Source organism: Bidens hawaiensis, unplaced genomic scaffold (genome assembly GCF_021521415.1).
Source record: "Bidens hawaiensis isolate Kalapana, Puna unplaced genomic scaffold, B.hawaiensis_p1.1 tig00004020_1, whole genome shotgun sequence".
Classification (NCBI taxonomy): Eukaryota; Viridiplantae; Streptophyta; class Magnoliopsida; order Asterales; family Asteraceae; genus Bidens; species Bidens hawaiensis.
Window position 1 is genome coordinate 1,307,836 of NW_027491236.1, and position 16,449 is coordinate 1,324,284.

The 16,449-nt window shown below is 33.2% G+C and overlaps 2 protein-coding genes across 2 annotated transcripts; one reads left to right on the forward strand and one right to left on the reverse strand.

Moving 5' to 3' along the window:
* The first annotated feature begins 1,568 nt into the window (after positions 1–1,568).
* On the forward strand, positions 1,569–2,411 carry LOC143625029 (uncharacterized). Its single transcript, XM_077095496.1, has one exon. It carries the CDS (start codon positions 1,569–1,571, stop codon positions 2,409–2,411), a length of 843 nt encoding a protein of 280 aa, XP_076951611.1.
* Positions 2,412–8,552: 6,141 nt separating this feature from the next.
* On the reverse strand, positions 8,553–11,141 carry LOC143625030 (uncharacterized). The gene is made up of 3 exons (XM_077095497.1): positions 10,144–11,141; positions 8,966–9,227; positions 8,553–8,898 (listed from the first exon to the last, which is right to left on the reverse strand). The coding sequence occupies exons 1-3, from the start codon at positions 11,139–11,141 to the stop codon at positions 8,683–8,685; spliced, it is 1,476 nt and encodes a 491-aa protein (XP_076951612.1). The 3' UTR covers positions 8,553–8,682.
* Between the last annotated feature and the right edge of the window lie 5,308 nt (positions 11,142–16,449).

Here is a 16,449-nt window from a genome sequence, read left to right on the forward strand (position 1 = left end):
CATCGCGCGGGCACCCGCCTAGTGTGTATATATATATATGTATATATATGTATATATATATATATTCTTGTAAAAGGAAGAATATTATTTGTATTGTTATAGTACGTGTAAAATTTGTGTACACCACGCTGTCAGGTTATCGTTTTCCTAACCGATCAATTATTCCTTATACGCCCGTCATGTTACCTTAGTTACATGTTTGACCCATCCAGTTTATATTTACACATTTTGAATATCTGAGTTTCAAAATTGTAGATGTTTACCTGCAAGCTTATTTGTCTTACATTTGGATAAGAGTAAAAGTCTTAATTAGGAAAATGGATATAAAGGTACAAGTTTTAATAAAAAGATTGCAAAATATATATTTGCTTTAGGTGTTTTATATTTTAAGGTATCGAATTAAACCACATTAATGACTTCAACAATCAATGAACAAGACATGTATTATATGAGTCATGTCATCTTTGTGCAGTGAGTTGTGTATCGCTTATGTTCGTCATTCGTCAATCATGTTTGTGGTGATGTTCATAATGATCTATAATATTCCAAAATCCAATGATTTTTCATATCTGAAGCGTTAGAGATGAGCCAACTCTTGTAGCATGTACAAATATTTTTATTTACTATTTAATACTATTCCGAATACATTATAATAAAAAAAACATAATAATTGGACTACATGGGCGTACCAAATATAAGTAAGAGTAAGCGAATTAGAGGGTGAACTTGCAAAAACCCACTACCACGTGACAGTGCTATGAGACAACGTTATGCAATTTTTTTATTCTTTCTTTTTTGGTTTAATCGCCCCCTGTTGCCAATCAACTTTGCCCTTTCACTAGAGGTGGGCAGTTAAACCGGTTAACCGAACGGACCCGAAAATCAAATCGAAACCGAACTGGTTTGCAACCGATTATGTAAAAATTGTTTTGGAACCAATTGAAACCATAGGTTTGAAACCGGTTTGCAATTTTCTCCACCGAAATTGGCATTAATCGAGCAAAAACTGGTCAAAACCTGAACTGAAACCAGTTTAAACCCGAACCAAAACAAATCATAAACTGGTTTTGACTTTTGTTAACCAAATTGAATCGATTTTAACCCAAACCGGTTTTAAGTTTTAAACCGTTTTGTGCACCTCTACCTTCCACTTATAAGTTACAACTCTTCCTTACCATTTTTAGTAAAAGTAGTTTTAAGTACGAGTATAAATAAGTATAATATGAAATGAATAAAATACTAGATATTTAAAATTCAAATTAAAATCACAAGGAGGTAAAATGTAAATTCAACACGACAACACAAACTCACACACACACTAATTTGTATTTGTATAAACAATAACGAAGCGAAGTAATAGACATTCTTCCCATTTGCTAGCGTTTCATCGTTTCTCTTTCTTCCTCACAACCTGAAACACTTGAATTCATCATCAATTTGAATAATTAATTCACAAGCGTTACACCTATTGAATCCAATCCACAAGCTAATTCACAAGCTTCTGTTGAATCCATTGCAAATTATAACATCATATCCATAGACAGATACAGATTTGTATATATCTATAGATGAGGTGTAAGAAGCATTACACCGATCTCGGTAGTACCGTCGGCGTATGCGCGTGTTGTCTCCGTGAACGTCTATTATCTGTTATTGCTGCTCAACAACAATTAGAAGCTCAAGCTCAAGCTCAGGCTCAGATTCAGCCTCGCTCGGTTTCTCCGTACATCCATAGCCGGACATGGAATCAGTCCGATAACATATGCCGTAACGATCGGCCACGTCATCGTCACACCGTCTCCGAACAACTGTTTTATAAAACGCCGGAAATTGAACCGGATTCAACTTCCGGCGTTGAACCGACTAAGAAACGGAGTTTCATTAGGTTTCTATCGTTTCAATATATTTTCAGATCTAGAAACCGGAAAACAGTTGATTCCGTTGACGCCACGTTATCACCGTCGTGGTTCTCGACCGTCGTACGCGGTCGTCGCCGGAGAAAACAGCCGGTTTGTGTTGACAAATCCACGGTAACCACCGGAGGTCCGGTCCGGCGGCCGTACTGCCGAGATCGAGGAATGTCACCGGTGAGAAACTCCGATGCAGCTGACGTGGATGAGGATGTAGATGAATTCGAGTCTGCCGGATCGTGGAAGAACACGCCGCGGCGGACTCCGGCGCGTGGCGGTGGCGGACACCGGAGGAATCTGTCTGGTTTTAAATACTGTTTGAGTCCGTTGGTTCGTGCGAGTCCTAACCGGCAATGGAACCAGAAAGGAATGCAGCCGGACGGTGTTTTATCCGGCGAAATTAGGGTTCCGGTGAAGCCTCATTTATCCGTTACTAAAGCATACTGTGCTAACAGATCCCGAAAAATTGCTGATTTTGGGAGGCCTAATCAGAACCGTTGATTTAGATGACTATTGTCATTGACTCGGTCAAACACTCTAGTTGACTGCGCTTCAAAGTACACGATTTTGCCTTTCATGCTTATATTATATCAATAATTACTTTTGTTTTATATTAATTCTCTTTTTACTTGTAATTATGAAATTCTTATAGTGTATATATATGGTTTAAGTTACAAAGTTGAGCTCATGTTTGGTTACATAAGTTAATTCAAATATGGTAATAAAGTCCTTTTAAGTTTTAACATGTCCTTTTTATTTTAAAGGGTTGAATACTTGAATTTGTAATTACATTAAAATATTATTAAAATTACATTTTAAAAAAGGGACTACTAAGTCAAATCTTATATAAAAATGATTAAAATCTAAATTTACTAAATAAAGAAATAGTTTTGATTCCCGTCAAGGTTTTTAAATAATTTGTTGCTCTTGTCTATCTTGATTTTTATTCTTTTATTACTTCTTTCCTTTTTAACATTAGATTATAACATGTTATACAAGCAACGCACGGGTTTAAGAGTTTCGGATGAGTTAACCGGCGACCGCATTAGAGTTTCTTTGTGAATAATGGGGTATCCAACTTGTTAAGTTAGATAGAAAAGGTATAAAATCATGTTATAAAAGTTTTAACGTGGAAGGTTTTTTTCTTCTTCTGAAAAGCATTAATGTGGACGTTTAATCAAAAAGAGTTGACGACTTTTAAAAATAAAAGATTTGACTTCTTCATTTTGTCGGTTGCTTGGTATGAAAGTCTAGGCAAGATTAATAGTGGAGAGAAAAAAGTGTGATTAATGATTGTATCCCTTTTTGTTATGAGGTCAAGCCAGGCTTTGAGTATTTTAATTTGTTTAAATATTAGTTTTAACAAAATGATTTAAAGACTGGTTATTTTCATGTAACTTTGTTAGTCTCTATTTCACTAGTTGGATATGACACACTTCTTTGTGTGTTTCACGCTTAGACACAGGTTATCTATGCTATTCAGGATTAAAAGAAAACTTTCCAAGTATAAATGTAATGAGTTAGCTAGGCTATGTATTTTCTATCAAGTTGTTAAGGTTGTAACGTTTTAAGTATTCATTAGGTTATGTTTGAGACCCGACTTGCGTAAAGATGACACGACAACTCTCTAGCTGGGACATGAGTATGTGAAGAGGTAGGTCCCAGCAGAGCCCAGTTGGACCCGTAAGACTCACCTTGAACGGGGACGTCTGCGCAACGACCAACTGCTCCCGCAGGACCCACCATGCTCAAAGAACCTTACGCGCAGTACGCCGGCTGTACCCGCAGGGAAAGCCTCCCAATGGTGAAGTACCCCGCCTGTTCCCGCAGTTGCGGATACAAGCCATCAGGGAAGGCTACCCGCACTAACAGCAAGGCTACACGCACAAGGCACTAGCTACTTCAGTAGTCACATGAAGGAATGAGCAAGGCGGGAATTCTCCCACCTAAATGAGCCAGTCCGTATGCTTCTGGAATATCTTTTGTACTATACCTACTAAGGTATGGGCAGAAGACGATTTGACCAGAACAGCCCGTGAACCAATCACAGGGTGACAGCTCACCGACAACAGTACGAGGAGGAGCACCCTCTAGTACTGTTTGTCACTATTAGCCGCTGCCTACTCACCAACCCTTACAATGGGACGTGCGCAGCCTACAGTTGGTGGAACAGTGCGTAGCCGGCAGTAAAGGAACAGTGTACAGCCGACCTTGTTACTGTTGGCCGTAGCCTATCCACCAACCAGCATGGCCTGTGCGTAGTCCACTGTTGGTGGAACAGGAATACTATTCAGCCGGCTGTAACTTCTAGGAAACCTACCTTCGGCTATAAATACTCCAACACCTTGGAATGGTAAGGACATCATCTGATATCTCAATCTTATCTAGCAATCTCTTAATATACACTTATATTCAGAGCAATCTAGTCTGATTCTCACGCCGGAGGGTGGTCACAAGGAGGAACCCCCCCCCCCTTCTCAGTGACGAGCTTACGGTGTCTGTTTTGCAGGTCCCCTGAAGAACAACCTTCTCTGCTGGACCTCATCCTCATGGGAAACATTACTTAACCCCCAGATTATCTATAATCTGCCCGTTGGTTCACTTAGTGTTTCTTCAGTATGTTATTATCGTTTCCCTAATAGGCCAATAATAAAATCTGAAAAACGATTAATGCAACTAGGTGGAGTTTCGGATTTTATAGTTAATTTAATCTACATGTTTGAGTGGATTGAATATATTAATATTGTGATTAAAGTAAAAGCTGATTAATCTTTTACTTTTATTAAGTTTATGACAAATCTTGTTCGGATTGGTCATTCTGAGAACGGTGGGAATTCATTTCACATATTGTTCACACTTTCTATTTTTAAAGCCATTTTCTTCCCTTACTTTTATTTACTTCAAATTTCTCCTTAGTTTACCGATAAAAGGTTAATAATTTGAACTTTACATTGTTACGTGAGTTCGACTAATACAAGTTACAATATGACTACACCATTTTATCGGTAGAATTATCATTATTAACTATTATTAATTTATTACTATTATTATCTACCTATTCTAATAAAGTAAAATAACTGTGGACACGTGTCAGTTTGTGGTTAACCCTCATAACTTTTTTCTCTTCAAACTAATAACTACGTCATAGATCAATAATTATTCACTTTTCTTTTTACACTCTATTTATAACATATTTATAAGATGACTAAATAATTCACTTTCCTTTAAACTCTATTTTATTATATATACTATACATTTTTATAAAAATAAATATTCTTATAAATTTTAAATATATGCTTTAAATCTATTCATTTATTTTTCAGTTAATTTACTAAACTATATATATGTTGAAATGTAATAATATATACCATTCACTTTCATATATAATAAAGTTTATCATAGTCAGTTTTTCGGTTTTTTTATTTTTATCAACGATTGTTTCAGGTTTTTTATGGAACTTAAATTTGATTGTTACGGGTCAAAAGTTGGTAAATAAATTGTGTGGTACAAGTTAACTACATTTGGCTCAAAATTTGTTACGGGCAAAAAAGAGGTAATATAAGTATTTTTAAAAGTTTGAGAATGCAAGTAGAATTATCATCAAATTTGTTACGGGTTCAAAGTTTTGATTTAAAAATGTCAAACAAAATAAACTTAGAATTTTAAACGTGATTTAGGTTTCGAATTTATTTTTAATAACATTTTTTGAAATAATGAAAAGATTCGAGATTTGGCTAATTGACTATATTTTTCCCACAACTATTAAAATTTAAGAAAAGACAGCGAATACTTTCGTCATGCTACCTCCAGACCTATCAATGCTTATATTAAAATTTAAAATCGGTTCGGTTATGTCGGTTATGGTTTGGTTAAACGGTTATGGCGGTTAAGTTGTTCACCCCTAGATATTACTATTAAAAGTCTCTGGATACGGATATGATATTAGGTGATATCTAGTCTAATTACCCAAAATATACATATGTACTTATTCGAATCGTACCCTAAAATATTTGCCTTTCATTTTCTTTTGTCATTGGTTAATAGAGTATTCCACTAATCCATTGATTTTTTTAGTTTTTATATTGCTGATTTCGTTGGGTAATAAAGTTATATAAAACTATAATAGTATAAATTTTACTTGATAATTCTTGCAGGTATTTTTTTTTTACAAATAACGAGCATAGCCGACACCTGATAAGTATTGATTAATCAGGTACTTGCCGGATATGAGACTATCATTACTAATACATGTCTAATACGCGTTCCGCTGTTATCTAACTTATTCAAGATTTTTTTTTATTTTATTTTTGTTATTATTATTTTTTTTGGATGGTTCCATACTTTAAATCTATAAATGTCTAAGTATTAAAAATATGAAAGTAACACAATTCATAAAGAATTATTCCATCTAGCATTTTTATTTTGTTAAGTACTTGCTTTTATCTTAAATTACACGGAAGGTACTCGTAATTTAAACCAAATTTTAATTTTTGTCTATATAGTTTAAGAATTTTATTAGGATTACAAATTTAAGAAAACACAATTATCCTCATGTGAATCACACATTATATAATGTGCAACCCTTTCATAAATGTTTGGACTGAATTCACAATTTAAAAAATTTGGAAACCAAAATTATCAACGTGGTTTATTTTACCTAATAAATATTACCATTGCTTTGTACAATGTTTGAATCATTGACTTTTTATTTCACACCTTAACTATCTTATATCATACCGAAGTAAGAATGACAACAATATACTTAAACCACATGAAGTATTTGTGCAATTTCTCTAATTAAAATGTATAGCAACATAATTTAGCCTTGATTTTTTTATTTTTTATTATTTTTTTTCCTGTTGTTGCATTTCAGTAGTTTATATACAACTAACAACCTTTTGGATTTGATTTCACAATTAAGTATTTTAAAAGAAATAGTGCATTAGAATCCAAATTATATTTAATAATATGACATTAATTAACTATTCATATTATTGTTACTAGTGCAGATAAATTTACTGACGTAAAATTTCTAAAGTTTCAGATTAAAAATAAATAATATCATAAAAATTAATATTATGCTAATTAAAAGACGACACAAAACAATAACCTAATTACTAATATAACTAAAAATTATTTACAAATGAATGTCAACGTATCTTCGTCATCATTAAGATCATCAATGGCAACTTCTAGAAGTATAACTTTCAAAGTATATAAATGTTTTTGGATTCTTAAGTTAAAATAATAAAACATGAAACTTCGCTAAAAACAATAACTACCAGTGTATATATTTAAATATTCGAATAATTAACTTAAATACAGTGCATCTTATCATCGATACCTTTTCAAATCTCCTTTTTTTTACTGAACAATAGCTACCAGTGTATGTATTTACATATTTGAACTAAATACTTTTGTAAATCTGCACCAAAAAAACAAACAAGCTCCCTCCACAACCCGCAGGAAAGCCACCAACAAGACCAAAAAAGAAATTACATGAAAGTAAAAGTAAACCAATTTAACCATCTATGCATTTATATTTCAAATATAGTTTGTTGAATTATCTATTATTCATTAAACTTGTTGAAAAATCCAAGCGATGGGTGGTCTACACAACTATTCAAAAAGTTCGTTTCTTGTTTAAAAGTGTATCCAAAATATTAATGTTTATAAGTTATATCTCAATTCCATTTATATATAAGTTTATATAATATATAATATGGTTCATCTGTCCACAAGAGACCACACTATAATAGTAATTTTAACTTACGTATTATATATTAATTTTGGTTTAAACGAACTGGCTTGTCCGAACTTGAGATTTTTACAAGTTGTGCTCAAAACTTGAATTTCAATTCACGGCCATTTAACGTTGAACTCAAGCCCAAACTGAAAATGACTCAACTTACTCGTTAAGCAGCCCTAGTAGTAGTCATGAACTCTTGAAGTGATCTTGATCCACAATGGGATAGGTGTAATTGGTTATGTGATCATAGATTTCGGAATTTGTTAATGAAGAGCTTTATATTGTGGTTTTCTCAAAAAAATGTTTTTATGGTACACCAAGTCACCAAGAATTAATAAAATGACCAACGTATAGTGCCGCCTTAACTTTATCAGGAAAAGAAAACAGTTGTTTATGGTTAGAACTTAAAATTTAGAGACGGGGGTATCTAAAATGGCAAAACGTAATATGATAAAAGTAAATTGAAGCCATAATAAAATTAAGTATCTTTTAACAATAAGAAGCAAAATAATTATGAAAACTATTCTACTACTGTGTAACGATGAATTTGAGAGTAAGCACTAAACAACTTCCAAGATTTGGAAACGAAAGTTTTGAATACGATGACAAAATAAAATGATAAAAATTTCAGAAGATGATTGATTAGGCTAGTTTACTCTTATACAATAATAAGTTACACTCTAGAAAATGTCTTGGGGCTTTGATTCAAATACTGTATCAAAGTTTTTGGTTGGATTCCAGGTTTAGTTATTTAAAGCTTCACTTCAACTTTGACAAATATATATCTAAACATTAAAATATTTGGATATATTCTAACAATATCTTTAAACTAAGAACCTTGTTTTGTTGTTTCAAAACACATCTAATTACATCTCAACATGAACACATATAATATACATATTACTACACCCCTACCAAAATTCAAGAAATATCAATCAGATTTGGACTTATATTAACATCAGTAGTTGTTATTTGTTAAACTTTACAAGTAAAAACAAAACTCGAAAACTCAATGGGATAAACTCAGACCGATAACCGGGTTGATAGATTATGGAAGTTTTGAACCATTGGGAAAGGAAGCCCGTCACGGTTAGGCACGTGGTACATCTGTTTCTGCACCGCCTTTATGGCGGCTGCTCTGGCGGCATTGGCGGCTCTATTAGCGGCTGCAACAGCCCTGTTAACTCTTTCATCAACTTTGGCTACATCATATGCTTTCTCAGCAGCTCTTCGCGCTTCCTGTTCATTCACATAATCAAATAGCTATTCACAAATTATATTAAAATATATGGAAGATTATAAATACCTGAATTGCATTAAGGACTTTGGAATGGTAAACCGCAACAGGGGATACAGGGTGCATGGCACTTTGTGAGCTTGGTACAATGAGGGCGCCGTTCTGCCAGTGGCCCGATTGGGTCTCTCGATTTCTGAAAGTGTACATACCAAGTCCATGCCTTTTTCCTTCTTGCCATGAACCTTCATATCTATGACCGTTTGCAAATCTATATACTCCAAAACCATGCATCTTGTCTGCAAAATATTCGCCTGCATATGTATCACCATTCCTATAAAACAAAGAATAAGATTTAAATACTTTTATATGAAATACATAATAAGTTAAGGGAATTGGTGACTTAAAAGCTGGAAAAGATTCCGACTTAACTATCATAGACCGTTTTATGACAACTTTATGACAATCTGAAGAGGAGCTGATCCTAGAGTTAGTACTTAGTAGACTCTCAGTTGGACCAGTTGGATAGATGGAAACATTGTAGAAAAGGGCCAAACTTCAAACGAGCATAACCTGGGCCACAAGTGGAGTTACAAAGCCTAAAAGCATCAAACAGAAAGGTCGAGACGAACCGAATCATGTGGCGAACTGACGTCAGACAAATCCATAATGGCAACATCTGAGCCCTGATTTCGTCAATAAAGATATTCCTTGTTTTTTAGCCCTTTCTGAATTCTTTCCTTTCTAGTGTAAAATTTGTACATCACTAATTGCGGTGATTTACACGCCTATTTAAGTCATTAATTTCAACATTTATTTACGGATTTACCAGCTTCTAAATGCGAAAATTTGAAAATACCTACCAAGTTTATAATTCACTGTATGAGGACACCTCATGTAATGGTAAGTATATTCAGTTTTACATCACCCTTTTGTGAGAATTCTTCTTTTCTTGTTTTTCTTGCTTCCGACTCATTTAATAAGTTGATTTTACTAACTCATTTCCTAAGTTTACACTAATTGGCTTGTTGTAACCAAGATCTTCACATGCAATTGGAACAAATTACTACACTAAATGTACCAAGCAAGATTAATATGTTTATCTAACATCTTATCCAAGCATATGCACTTATGATCTACACATCTACTGATCTACACCAATTCACCATCAAGAACAATCACAGCAAACACTAAGGCAACATAACAAAGCAACCAATTCCAAGAACGACGAAACAAAGTAAAAAATTTACCTAAAATGGTAGTGACCAAGACCATGTTTAACGCCCCACTCGAACTCTCCAACATAACGACTCCCATCCTCGCAAGTATGAACTCCACACCCATGACTCTGACCATTCACCCACTCACCCGCATAAACATCACCCGTGTAAAACCTATACACACCAAACCCATGCCTCAAACCTTGCACATACTGCCCCCTATACCGACTACCCCGCGCCCACGTCTCCACACCGTAACCATCATACTTCCCGTCAACCCAATCACCCTCGTACCTCCCACTCATGTAATAATAATACACACCACAACCAGAACACTTCCCCTTGTGAAACTCCCCTTCATACACATCACCATTGTTGTACACTTCCACTGTACTATTAACACTATGATGATGATTATTATTATTCCCTTTTCGCCTTGACCCGATTGACCGAAGCACCGAAAGGTACCGTCTTGACAAAGGGTATGGCGGGTACAACTTAACAGGAAAAGACCTAGCAAGTTTTAGGGAAAACAACCCAACTGAGGGCAATTTGGGAATACCAAGATTTAGTGAAACCAACAGTGCAGTAGAGAAAGCAAAAGCAGATAAGAAATCAAGCATAAAAGATTCACTAGGCTGTGAAACCAAGAAGAAGAAAAACGGTAAAGAGAGTAACACAATTAACCGGAGGTGGGTCCGGCGGCGGCGGACTCGCCAGAGCCGGCGAATGAGGTTAAAGGCGGCGGCTTTCGTGCTGCAAAGCCGCTTAGAGTAATGGGTTTTGGTTGAATTGGAGAAAACGGGTGGTTTTGTAAACGGGTTTGACGTGATTTGGGAGAAAAGAGGTCGTTTGTGGGGTGTTGATTTGGGGGTTTCAGCATCGTCTATTTGAATCAGGGTGAAATTAGGGTTTGGTGGTGACGTCACCTCACTGCGATTATCAATATTAATCGGATTAGGGTTAAAATCGGAAGAGAAACCGGTGCTATCTTTTCCGATCTGGAGGTCTGATTTCTTCTGATGCATTACATACGTGAATTGAAGGTGTGTGTGTGTCTTGAGATTATTATTATTGTTATGATTTGGTTTGCGGAGAAACCAATTTGGAAACCAGAGGCGCCGGCCAAGACTTTTTATGATTTGGTCTTTATTACGGAAATGCCACTGTCTTATCCATTTATCATCTTTTTATTTATTGTTTCTATAAATATAAATATTTTCGTTGGGAATAGACATGTGTTTTAGTTTCTTTTTCAATTAAAGTGTACGGGATTTCCGTTATTTTCAGTTTAATACGGCAATTATTGTTTTAGATCTTTATGAGAAGATTTTTTAAAGTTGATTTTAAATCTTTGTAATTTTAGGTTCTAGGTTATGTTTTGGGATGCGTAAAATCAGTATCGTTACGGTACCAATATTTTCCGAATTATATTTTAAATATCAGTATCCAGTGGCGGAGCCAAAAACTTTTTTTTATGGGTTCGGAATTTTTTTATGCTTGATTTTTTTCCAGTGTCAAAGTTTTCGGGCCCGAATGAGTCGGGTCGGGTCGTCATTCAGTTAGATAAATAAAATTCAATATTACTATTATAACAAATATATATATCGTTAGCATTTTGATACTATACAAAGTCATTAAATAAAAAGATATTGCATATTATAATTGTTCCTTACGTGCTTTCATGTTTTGAAAATATCTTCAATAGCGACTTGAAAAAGAACTTATTCCCGATATAACAAATACAAGCATCATTCACATAATCGTCACCCAAATGATTACGTAAATCCGATGTCACACCCCAACCTAAGGCGGAAATGCAGGGACGTGATCCGATTGCTCACAGCTCGAAGATACTTTCGTAAATATAAATGACAATATCGAATTAATTATTTTGTTCAAATAATACACACAATAATCAAATACAACCAAACAATTCAATTAAACAAATACAACAAGTCTAAATCCTTGTATGTCTTCATTATAATCCTAATTTCTTTCTAAGTGTTCATTCTTTAACTCAGGCAACCTGCATATGCGTAGAAAATGGAGTTTTGTCAACAAACATGTTGAGTGAGTTTACCACCAAGTTTTGACACCAAAATATTGTTAATATGATAAATAAGCAAAACGTAATAAATACGGCAATGAAACCAAACCATAAGCAAGTAAGTTGTCGATTAAACCATTGCCAAGCGAATCGGGCGCCGGTAATCAAACATGAGCAAATAAGAATAAGATCGTTGCCAAGCGAATCGAGCGGTGGTCAATAGAATGAGAACCCTCTCCAAGGGGATATGTCAAGCGAATCAACACAATAACACATAAGCACAAAACAAGTAGATTTTATTAATCACACACACTTACACGTTTGCTATTTTTGATATGTGTGTAAATATAGATATGTATGTATGGTATTATATATGCATATATCCTCAAAACTTTTATGAAAATCGAGTAAAATAGGGGAATGATAAAACTCACCTTAGACGGAAGACAAATGATTAATAAATTTGACAAACGAACTAATGATTTAAGCGAGTCGTCCAATACGTGTCCAACAAGATTAATGATTAGAATCTGAAACTTTGTGATATGAAACTATAAATAAAAACGAACTTAATGCCCCTGGAATCAATCTAAACGGATGAGTAGAACTCTAGTTATGTTGATTTTAATGTTTAAACGAGTCGAGTCTGACCAGAATTCGAACTTCGAGTCGGGAGTCGGGTTTTGGTCAAAACCCTTAAAATTTAATTACGAAAAGAAAAATCTTCTGGACCGAACATTGAATCCGACCAGAAGTATGAGAAAACGAGAAGTCAAAGTTGTTGACGGTTTTACCCTTCATCGGGTTTTAAGCGAATTGACAAGTCAATACCCTTCAATCACCGAAATTGATTGAAGGTTATTGACTAGGGAATATGTATGAACGATTTTACAGTTTACAGCAGGGAATACAACAGGGAATTAGCTTGAAAGTGAAAGGATCAAGAGATATAACGAGTCAAAGATCAACGTATAAGCAAAGTCAAACGTCAAGGCTTGTGTCTTTAACGAATATGCAAAAACCGAAAGGTTTGAGAATGAGCAGAGGTAGGTGACGGCTGGAGGAGATGTAGTAGAGTTAGGTTAAGGTTTACCGCAGGGAATTATGATGTGTTTATATAAGAATAGCTAAAATGAACCAAATATAGGCTTTTTGGCCCATTTAAGCAAGTATATGCGATTTAAGGAAAGAATCTTCGATTTATTCACAAAGATCTGATCTTGGTCAAGGGAAAACGAATTATGAATGGTATTTTAGTTGTATGATGTTTACTTGGACCTTAATTCACTCTAACATGCCTAAAATAAACGATTTTATATCTTAAACGAACTAGAAAACAAACTAAGGCTTAAACGATCTGTGCAGGTACCCCGTTGCTCCGCGCGGCCACCTAGGGTGGTCCCATCGCGCAGCGCCCCGGGCCACAATGGGGAAGTTTCATTTTTGCATTTTTAGTCCATGTAGTTTGATATTTGGTCAATTGTTGAACTTTTTATGTTTTAAATAAGGATTTAGACATTATATAAAGTATGAGGGGTATAAATTGAACATTAGAAACTTAAATATATTATTTTTGTTTAATAATGAAAATCTAAATTATTCCCGGTCGGTTTAAACGTAAACGAAAAATGCGAGATGTTACATCCGACTTCACATGCTTCGCTGAAGAAAAACATTTTTCAAACGATAGACCAACATATATTGGTTGTTGGTGATGGTTGAAACCTTGAGGAGAACGGCGAAGGCGATGAGGCAATAGTCATCTGTTCGATAGAAAGAAGATGATCGGTTGTTGAATCGATGGATGATGTTTTTATTTGTTTATTTATTGTTTTTATTTAGCTATTATGTTTAAGAACAGGGTTGGGTTTGTTGACCTGTTCTATGAGTGTTTTGGGATATATATATATATATATATATATATATATATATATATATATATATATATAGGGAGAGGATCAAGAGAGAACTTCTTCTTAAAAAGAGAGCTAGAGAACTAATAAGGAAATATTTTTAATTTAATTAAAAAAACTATTTTTAAATTTCCGTTTTTGCCATTATTTTTATATTATGTTACCATTTACTCGAAAAATATATAAAAAAAACTCGTTGTAGTGCATATGTGCACTCAACGAGTTTTTTTTTATTACATATGTGCACTAGTGTGTATTTTGATATGTGCAATAATGTTGAATAGCATATATGCAATTTTTTGTATTGTATTAGTTCAATAGTGTTATATTATATATAAAAATACCAAAAAAACAATATAGTGCATATGTGCATTAGTATTGTATTACGTATATGTGATAGTTTGTTTCGAGTACATATATTCAATAGTGTGTATTGTATAATGCAATTATGTTGTATAATGCAATTGTGTTATATTATATGCAATAAAACACTATCGTATATATGCAATACACATTAGTGCACATATGCACTACATCGCTTGTTTTTTTTAGAAACAATATCATCTTATTAGAAGGAGGAAAGAAAAAAAATCACAAAATATTTTTTTTTAAAAAGTTAAAAATAGTTTTTATTAGTTCTCTAGTTCTCTCTTTAAGAGAAGTTATCTCTAGATCTCGCCCCTATATTTATATATATAGGCTAAGTATAAAATGAAAACTCCCTTGAGTTGTGAAAACTCTAGAAACCATTCTCAACCACATGTTTTTAATTAATGTTTAAATCTTGTGGTCCACAATTAAAGTGAATTAAAAATATAAATATAAATATAATTTTTTCTCTCTCCTGACAACATATATAAAAATTAGTAAAAAAATGTTAAAAAATAGCAAAACATTTTTTTTTATGTTACAACATATATTACATGTAACAAAAAAAAAAACTGATATTACATAGGGTTTCCGTAGGTTTTCACAACTTAAGTGGGTTTTTATTTTAACCTTACCCTATATATATATAGGGGCCAAGAGGAGTTCCTAGAGTTCTTAACTAAATATTGGGTTCTTAATTGATACTAACCATATATATATATATATATATATATAGGGGAGGGTTCAAATGAAAACCACTCTCCAACATAAAAACTATAAGAACCACTATTAACCAATCATAAAATTTAGTTTTTTTTTTCTTTTATTTATTTATAAAGGGTAACAAAGTAAATTGTTGCCCCTTAATTTTAGGAATGGTTAAATCTCTCTTCAAATTTAAAAATTAGTCACCAGTTTAATCTGTTAAAGAATATTAATAAATGAAAACTTAATGTAAATAGTATATCAGTAGTAAATGTATTGCAAAGAGATTCTAGAAAGAAAGAAAAAAGAAAGATACTCCATATGTAATAAGTTTCAAAAAGATGATATGTAATAAGTGTCGATCAAGGTTTGTTTTTAGCATTAGAATTTTTTCTTGGAAAAAAAAAGAAATTATTTAATTCCCGTACACAGTTATTAGAATCAATCAAGAACATATATATCATTAAAATCAAATAATTGTTTTTAAACCTTAGTGGTGCACACCTGCTCTATCTCACTACTTTTTTTTTGTTTAATTGGTTGTAAATTTTTTGATTTCGTTGGGTTCATAATTTTAGGATTCTTATTTTAATTTACCGAATAATAAACGATGGAATGATTACATGGTTAGATGAATTAGTAACGCTAATTAAGGAAGTTAATAGTATACATATATGTATACATGTAGGATACGTATGTGTTCGAATGATATATACCTACTAACACGTTTTAATTCTTGGATCATTAAGTATATGAGCAACCTACACATAATACATGTATGTATCCTACTAATATATACCTAAGTTAAAGATTTTTTTCCCTTTTCTTGTATTAATTCTTTAAAAACATATCTAGCAAAATACATACATGTATCCTTGTAAAATACATATATATATCTGAGTTAGATACATATGTGTAACATTAAAACTCCAATATCCTTAATGAATTTTTAGGTCATTTATAATTGTGTAAGATAACAAGTTTATTTAATTTTGGTCCTATGTTGAGAAATAGAAAATGTGATGGAAAAAAGGCTGAGTAAATGTAGGAATTAGTTAATAAAAAGTGGTGATTTCCAAATTCATTTTTTTCCACTTTACCCTTTTCACCTTATTAAAAACATAAAATCTTTTATTTAATTACTAAAATGTCATTTTTAATATCCATCATTGTTAAGTAATATCAATGGTCGTGATGAGTTTTTTTAGTTTTCAAAAAAACATTGGTTCTCAATTGAACCATCCCCTATATATATATAGGGTTAGGTTCAAATAAGAAGTTTGATTTTTCTAAGAAGGC

What these genes read in the sequence shown, in the direction of transcription:
- LOC143625029 (XM_077095496.1), top strand. Translation starts at nt 1,569, where the DNA reads ATGAGGTGTAAGAAGCATTACACCGATCTCGGTAGTACCGTCGGCGTA.
- LOC143625030 (XM_077095497.1), bottom strand. Translation starts at nt 11,141, where the DNA reads ATGCATCAGAAGAAATCAGACCTCCAGATCGGAAAAGATAGCACCGGT. An exon ending in CTTGGTCACTACCATTTTAG is followed by an intron (nt 9,228 to 10,143) that starts GTAAATTTTTTA and finishes TTTGTTTTATAG; the next exon opens with GAATGGTGATACATATGCAG. An exon ending in AAGTCCTTAATGCAATTCAG is followed by an intron (nt 8,899 to 8,965) that starts GTATTTATAATC and finishes GTGAATGAACAG; the next exon opens with GAAGCGCGAAGAGCTGCTGA.